The sequence below is a fragment of the Saccostrea cucullata genome, unplaced genomic scaffold (genome assembly GCF_032062105.1).
Source record: "Saccostrea cucullata isolate Sc308-1 unplaced genomic scaffold, CSIRO_AGI_Scuc_v1 ctg11261, whole genome shotgun sequence".
In the NCBI taxonomy this organism is placed as follows: Eukaryota; Metazoa; Mollusca; class Bivalvia; order Ostreida; family Ostreidae; genus Saccostrea; species Saccostrea cuccullata.
In genome coordinates, this window is record NW_026929589.1 from 19,858 (window position 1) to 28,731 (window position 8,874).

General features: G+C 32.7%; 1 protein-coding gene across 2 annotated transcripts; it reads left to right on the plus strand.

Moving 5' to 3' along the window:
- Positions 1-1,331: 1,331 nt before the first annotated feature.
- Positions 1,332-6,510, plus strand: LOC134281344 (uncharacterized). 2 transcript variants are annotated; one of them, XM_062763829.1, is made up of 4 exons: positions 1,332-1,713; positions 4,539-4,601; positions 5,587-6,222; positions 6,330-6,510. In XM_062763829.1, the coding sequence occupies exons 3-4, from the start codon at positions 5,607-5,609 to the stop codon at positions 6,425-6,427; spliced, it is 714 nt and encodes a 237-aa protein (XP_062619813.1). In that variant the 5' UTR covers positions 1,332-1,713; positions 4,539-4,601; positions 5,587-5,606; the 3' UTR covers positions 6,428-6,510. The 2 variants fall into 2 exon arrangements, with proteins under 2 accessions (XP_062619813.1, XP_062619814.1); XM_062763830.1 differs by having other exon boundaries at positions 1,332-1,691.
- The last annotated feature ends 2,364 nt before the right edge of the window (positions 6,511-8,874 follow it).

The window sequence follows — 8,874 nt, forward strand, 5'->3', positions numbered from 1 at the left end:
GCTTCCGTTCACTGTTCTTGTGTAAAATTAATTCGTCAACTGTTAAAGTCAGCGCTTCTCGTAAAAGTCCTGTAGGTCGTATTTTGGTTGATTTGTTTTCTATCAATTGTTAGGCCTTTGTTTTTGTACTAAAGTTGGCTACGAATGTTTTATCTACCAGTACTTCATTAGTAGATATGCTAACGGAGTATGACCGGTCAACAGGGAATGCTTAATCCTCCTTGGCACCTGATCCCACAGTTGAAATTTCCAGTGGTCCGTGTTTATCCTCTCTTCACAGCTTTGTTTATAATTATTTTTGAGATCGATCACTGTTCGTTATCTTTACCTTATACATTCTTATTAATTAACTTGTGAACTTTCTTATCTTCAGGTATTGCAACAGAGATTGCTGTACTGGACACTTCGTATTGAGATGTTGTCAAATATACACTTACATTTCCAAGTATTTTCCTGAAAATTCTCTTTGCAAATTAAAAGACTCCCCATATTGACGGTCGATATCTTTCGAGTAGACAAATATTTCAATTACCGACTGAAAGCCTAACCATAACCTTTAGCAAGGGAAGTTGACGATAGAAAAGTTAAAGTCATCACGTGTATCATATAACTCGGTTGTTAAATTACCAATAACGTCTTCTTCAAGTAAAATATCCAAGTATGAAACAGATGTGTCAGACTCTTTGGTATCTTTTATCTCAAGCTCTCCTAACCTGTATCGACGTTGGAATGGAAATTACCATTATCTAAATCTCCTCTGTACCCCAACAACTGAAATTTAATTTTGGATGATCATACGAAATACCTTAGTAAAGTATTTGTAAGCATACAAAATGGAAAAATTAAACTTTATTTTTTTAAACTGAAACTGTGTCCAAGTTCCTTTAAGTATTAAATAATAATGTTTGAAATTGATTCTTTATTTCAGAAATCAATCCAAACATGTTACCCAGGAAGAAAAATGGTTGACAATAAAAACAGCATGCTATTTTTAAACGTTGGATGTTCAATGAATCATCCTAGTAACATTGAGGTAAATGTGCAAGTATACATCGGATAGGAAAGTAGATGTTTGCTTGAATTTTACCAGAAACTAGAAATTGTCCATACGTAGAACATGCCCTTGCGTATAAAATTAACTGAGATATACAGACACCGTATGCAGGTGATAAAGGTATATTGCTGCATAAGTAAGGGACATTGACGATAGGAAAGTTAAAGTGATCGCGTTTATCATACAGCTTGGTTGTTAGATTACCATTAACGTCTTTTTCAAGTAAAATATTCAAGTATGAAACAGATGTGTCAGACTCTGTGGTATTTTTTATTTCAAGCTCACCAGTATAGATCACATTGACAAAAGAATGGAAATTACAATTGTTAATTGACAATACATGGATATATCTAAATGTCGAGTTGAAGACAACAGCAAGTGCTTTCTTCTTTTCACGCATAGGATTTTGCAAAAGTTCTGCCTCATGCGAATACAAAAGTAGATTTGTTAATAAGGGGTTGATATTAATATAAAGAAAGGGTGAATTATTCGAGAGCCGAAATCATTGGCAACCGCTACGATCTTGCATTGAAAAGTGGAAATCCCAGAGAAGTAAAATGAACCTCTAGTAGATATGTCTTAGGATTTAATCTCGGAATATAGGCTACCAATATATTCATTTCATCATTTGAAAAAGGTAGAGCATTAAAGAATATCAAGTAAGATTTTAAGTGTCAGAAAAACAAATAAATTTAAACAATGCCCATAGTGGCGAACTTTCGTTTTCCTGCACAGGCATTTGAAGGTACAGACACATTTAATGCTTACATGTTTTCATAAATTTGCAAATAAACTGCCAGCAAAAGGGTTCAAAATGACGTTAGGTATAAGATAAGGTCCAATTACAATGCTAATCGAAATTATATATTGTTTTAAAGTCTACTTTCGTTTTAGGAAAACAATCAAGTCAAGTCAAGTCAAATGATTTTTATTTATAGTCGGCATATATATACAATTCAACAGAAATAACATGAGCTGTGGTAAGCTCTTTAACCGACTTTAATATATATTTACACAAAGATAAAAATTAGTAAAAATATACATTGTTAGTAAAACAAAAGATAATTTAAATGAAGCCATTTAAAATTACACTTTAAGGCTAAAGAAAACAAAAATCACATATACTAGCTAGCACAAAGAATAAACTAAAAAAAAGAAGAAGCAGCATATATTGTTTTGCACACGGATGGATATCACAGTCTTTTAAAATAAGCACTAATCATGCTGATTAAAGTAATAATTGAGAAGAATAAATAATATATGATTGTTAAAAGTAAGAACATCCATAAAGCGCAGTACAGTACATAACATTTACAAACACTGACAGAAATGAAAGTTGAACAACAAGGAAAGCAACATAAAAAGCATGCAACTATTCAATGCTTTGCACATATAAGGACATCACAGAACATAATAATAATAATAACAGAAGAGAAAAAAAATAGAAAAAAGAAACCAAAAAACCAGAAGCATACACACACAAAAAGTTTAGATGATTGCAAAAGAAACATTTAGGAAGGCTTCTCAGACAAAGGCAGCATGGTCTGGTATTTACATACACTACAGTTACATTTTTGATATCCACACCAGGTAGATATGTAGTTCTTGAATAAATTAAATGATGTGGTATTTCGGATATCATTGGGAAGTGTATTCCATGTCCTTGCTGCCTCATATCTGAAAGAACCTTTTCCATATCTCGTAGTTTTGGGTCTGGGAATATGTGCGGCTTTAGAATACCTAAAATTATATGAGTTTTCTTTAACTTTGACCAGATCTTGAAGAAAGAGTGGGCTCTTTTTATTAATGATTTTAAATGTTTCCAATGCCAGTAATCTCATTCTTCTGATTTTTAGGGCGGGCAATTTGGACCTTTCCAATAGTTGTTCATATGAGCTTTCATAATCATTATAAATAAAGCGCAGCGCTCTTAACTGAATTTTCTCGATTTTTTGAGTATTTTTCTCACTACAGAAGTGCCAAGTCAGGGGGCAATAACTAAAATTTGACATGATAAAACTATGGTATATAGTAAGCTTTCCCAATCTATTCAGATATTTCCCAATCCGTTTCAAAACATTTTGTTGTCTCGCCGCCTTCTTACATATCTCTGAAATATGAGTGTTAAAATTCAGTTTAAAATCAATTGTAATTCCTAAAAGTTTAACTTCATCTTCACATTTGATGATAACATTTTCCAGGTCAAAAGAGATTTGTTGTTTTTGTGTTTTAGCCCCTATTGCAATTGCTTGGAATTTTTCAGGATTTATTTTAGAAATTCTCTCATGTTCATTTACTGGAAACATTCTTATATCAGGTTGGGCAAACACCCCCAAATGGTCATTTAACCCCCGTTTGGTGGTCAATCGCCCATATCGGCGTCTTTATTAACCACCAAATGGGAGAGAAAAATCGTTTTGTTCAGTTCTCTGGAATGACGTGAAATGGCGCATAATTTCAACTCACGGGGAATAAAATATAGATATTTTTCTAAACTTTGAACAAAAAAAAAAATCAGAATTTCAACGCGGGCATTTTTGAACAGTGACGTTCAAATATTTGACAAAATCGTCACCTATGTAAACAAGTGTAACGTTTTTATGTTTTAACTTAAAAAGAAAAATTCCCTCCATCTCGCGCGTAGTTTAGTGTTAATTTTCACCAAGTAAAATTAGGGGAAGGGTAAGAATTCGCTTTCATTTCGTTTATTTCGTATGCAATGGCTTTATCTTTTACAAAAATACGATATGCAGTGAATTCATGAAAAAATAATCGCTCCAAAACAATAATCTTGGAATAAAAACAAGAATAATGGCAAAACGTCACTTTGTAAATTTTTTATTAAAAAATATTTAATAAATATAGTAGATACATCATAGATATGCATACTAAACCACAAAGGGTCGCACAAAAATTGTAACTTCATCCTAAAAGAAAATAAAGAATAAATGTTACATTCAAATGTAGGAAAAAATGAATATTATAGCAATTAGTGCCCTCCATACAAATAAGATACGAGGAGCTCGTGTTTAACGAGATTTTATGGAGGTTTATATAGACGCAGATTGAAAGATCATTTATAAAGTTACTTCTCTAGACTAACACCTCTTGTTTAAATATATTTTTTACTGAACAAAATAATTTTTCGTAATGTTTGAGCAAATAGTTCGGCAGTCACGAACAATTATGGGTTTCGTTTTTACGAAGTTCCAAAAAAATTCCACATTGAAAATTGACTAAATTGTATTAAATGGACGATGAATATGTAAATTAAATTCCCCAATGCCTGAGTAAATGCGCTTTTGCTTTATTTTAATTAAAAAAAAGGATTTGAATAAAAAAGACCACCATTTGGTTAGGTAAAGAAGACGCCGATTTGGGCGATTGACCACCAAACGGGGGCTAAATGACCATTTGGGGGGGTGTGCCTAACCTGTATATAGTATGATGATTTTCCCAATAAAAAAAATCATTAATTTTTCAGATTTTACGGACCCCCGACCCAGTTTAAAATGGAAGGAAAACTTGGGAGACATCAATTCAATTGGTATTTTCAGAATTAGAAAGTGAAAATAAAAATGATGACCTATTTATGAAAATAAAAATGATGATTTGTCATTATGCTTTTAAAGGATGCATTGTACATAACTTCTTTGACAGGCAAAAGTGTGCCCTAAGCCAACTCTATGTCAATCTAATTAAAATTAGATGTTAGATCAGCTCGCATACTCGCTACACTAACGATGTTAGTATAGCGAGTATGCGATGGGATCTAACATCTAATTTTAATTAGATTGACTCTATGGTAATCTTTGTCAATGATACCGGGTTCAATATTATTAAATTCTATCTATCAATAACTAAAAGATCTAGAAAAACATATTTACTGAAGACACTTTCCTAAGATCAATTAGACATTTAAAAAATACAAATGCACGAGGAAATTCTTGCTTTGGTCATAACTTTGACGTAGCAAAAAATAAGAATATCTGACACAAAACTTCGTGATCAGAGTTTCCATAATTTAATGGTGCAATAACTTTAGAAGATCATACTTGTACAACAACCTGTAGTGATTCTTTTTGTTCCTAGGATATAATAGGACCCTTAATTTAGGTCATTCGATCAAATCACAGAGTAAAATGAATTGTTAATTTTATAAATCTTTTGTTATTGAGGAAGTATTTCGAGGTCACATGTCATATGGCATGCGGGTTTGTCACTGTGTACATAAAGTAACGCAACTACAAAGTTAAAAGTTCATTTGGACACATTATTTTAATTCTTGAATTGATGTAGTCTTATCTTTTCTACCAAACAAAAGACATTAAAAAATATACATACATAACATTCTAGCAAGTCAGTAAATTTGCAGTATGGTACTCTAGCAAACAGTCTGAAATCAGTGAAGAGTATTTTAATTTAAGCAATTTAACTAGTTGTCTTAGTGCCTGAGCAATGTGTAGTTTTACTAAGATAGTTCTAATGTGTTTGTTTATTATCAAATTTTTGGATTATTTGTTACATTTCAGAAAAGCATTAGAAGATTACTATGGCCTCCTCGTCTTACGCGTCTACAGAGGAGACGACAAATGCCTGTAGAGCCTGTCGACTTCTGCTGGGTCCATGTACAGATGAGTTACGTGATGTTTTACGTCATTATGTACCAGCGTCAACATTTCCACACGTCATCAAACGAAAGAGGAGTGATCTCCCCCGTCTGACAGCTCAACAGATGAATATAATTTTACCGAGAGGTAGTAGTTATACAGGAAACTATGATGATATGGACATTTCCTTATTGTACATACTACTCAGAAACATTTGTAGCATACCTCCACACAGAAATCGGTGGGGATATGATCCAGACCCCACAGATCGATCTCTCTCTGCCAACATTGAGAGAATCCGTATTGCCAGAAATCAATGTGTACATTCTTCTAGCCCAGCCCTCTCCAATGCTGATTTCAACACGATCTGGTCCACTGTCAGATCAGCAGTTGTGGACCTTGATTCTTTCCTTAGCAATGGGAACCAGTTTGAAAGAGAGGTGGACTTTTTGAGACATGAGACGATGGACCCTGTCCGTGACTGCCATTACATAGAAGAACTGAGGAAACAGGCTGAAGAAGATGCAGAAACTAGAAAAATGGTTCAAGGACTGAAACGTAATTAAGACGACGAAGTTTGACATTTAACATATGAAATAAAGCTTAATACTGTTCATATTTGTATCTGCACTTAATGCTTACTTAAAATATGTTTTTCCTTCCAGAAAAATTGGAAGAGAATGAAACTGAGAGAAATGAGAATCACAATAAAATACTGAAAATTGTTGGTAAGTACCATTGTAACATTGATACATATTTATGAGCTCATAATACTGTTCTTTAAAATTGTATGATATTCAGATTCCACACAAACTGATATTCTAATATTATGAAAAAACAGGAATCAGGTTTCCACAACCAATCGTGTAGAGTGACAATTGGTGTTAACACTTTAACACGTATAAAATAAATAATGATGCATAATTATTTGAAATAATTTCAACTTTAGTGTATCTATTTGAGGGTTGGGAATGATATTTTCTTTGATTGAAAGACTGTATTACAGACATACTATGTGTGATGTGCATGTATGAATTATCATGCTAGATTTTCTGCATGAAATACTGTATATGCTAATAGCGTATAAATAGCTAACCATTCTTAGATTTAGTCACATCTTTAAAGAAGCTAAAAAGGATGATAAACTAGCCTAACGACTTTATACACAGTAAGCGTATGTTTGTCTATTGTTCTCTGTGTAACAGCAATTGCAAATTTGTTTTGATAATCTTGTGTAAAAACGAGATTGAATAATGAATAAATTAATAAATTAAAAGCTAATATATCAAAGTAATCTTTCTTCATTATGAACAAAAAAAAATTAAAAGCTTCCACTTTAATGTAAAAGGTTTATGTGCAATTTTTAGAAATTTATTTTGTGGTACTTAGGAGTGTGCCTAATAGGCAATCATTCCAATGTGTAGAGCCAATTCAAATTTGTTTTAATCCTGACCAAGAAATCTTGCATTACCATGATAATCGATTAAAAAGATTCTCTGGTATCTTAGTCTATATCCTGGTAAGGTCCCTCTTCTTTTCACGGAAACTTTTTTAAAAGCAATATTTGGGGAAAATATATTTTGGGAACATTTCATTAGACCTTAATATAATGCTGTGAGTGTTTGCTCAAATAAATGAAAAGTGAAATGAAGACCAGGAAAGGATCGGGTAAACATGATAAAAAACTATCTTCTATAACGCTTTTGTTTATAGAATAAATTCAATAACCTTCATTTTTTGCCCTTCATTTTCATCAGCATAAAGTATTGCCCTCATTGGCCAACCGTTTCAAAGCTGCTTGCTTGTTGGGTGCTATCAGATCAAAGGGGGCTGGATTATTCTGACAAGTTCATTGGCGTCGGAAGCAAATTGGGGGGGGGGGGGGGGGGCTAAGTATAAAAAAAATCTTGTAAGTGAGGGGGCTATACCTACGAAGATATCTTCAATGCCTATAGCAAGTATATGTTTGGAAAAAAAGTGGGGGGCTAAGTCTATACTAAGTATATTTTTAAACAAATGGGAGGGCTAAGCCCCCCCCCCCCCCCCGGTTAAGTAATCTATGCAAGCTAATTTATTTTCGCTTCTGTAAGAAATTGGAGCTTATAATTTTTTTTCCACAGTCGCCCAAAACTATGGTTAATAAATAGAGATAATTATACCTCTATTGAAAATACTCGAATTTGATTGGCTGGTAAGGAAATTTTAAGGTTCATAGATACTCTGATAAGAGAGATAACTCTACAGATAAGAAAGATAACTTTCTGCAGACATTTTGTCATGAAATTGAGGAATTCTGTCATGCCAGATGTGTACAGATCTCTATCATAACGACCATTTTATTGTTAACTCAAGCAAACCTAACCCATCGTTCAGAGGTTGATTTCTAGTTCTATTGCTAGTATATTTATAAATTATTTTTAATAGTTTACCTAAAACATTTATACTCAGTTCCTTTAAACGATGTAAATTGATAGAAAATCTATCTCTAAACGTGTAAGTCTTTTAATTGTACAGAAATAACAGCCGCAGAATTGTTTATAAACATTAAATTAATATTTTATTTCATTAAAAAAGAATTTCAAGGGCGATAATGGAACGATAACTCTTGTTTATGGATGCATTTTATTTTACATGCACAGAAAACAATTTGATATTCTGATTTAAAAAGCATCGCTCCAGTATGTTTTCTAAAGGGGATTAGATAGGTATGAGAGTAAATATTATTTTTATATATACCTCATATTTCTAATTTAATTGTGAGATTAAAAATAATTGATCTTTCTAATGACCATATCAAATTTTCTTCAAATCATGATTTGACATATCATTCATTTCTGAAAAGTAAGCAACGCTTCATACTTCAAACTATTTTTTATTTGAATTGAATGTTATAGTTGTTGCTGAAAATCAATGTTTGGAATTAAAAAAAAAAAGTCGTGAAATGTCGAGCAGAGGGATCAGATGAATATCTAGGCCAAGTCCTGGGTACACTCGCGCTATTTTTGTCAGAGTTATGCCCTTTTGGACTTAGAAAAATTCCAAGTGTTTTACAAACATCTCGTTTTTTACATGTATCAGGACTATTTGTTTTGCAGACACTTGGTGAAGCTGTTTACCATCTGAATTATTAGTACGCTCAAGTGGATAATGTCAGTGTCCCAGATAAGTTTATTTTAACTTTGTTCAAGTTTCGTCAGCAGAAGATTAGGC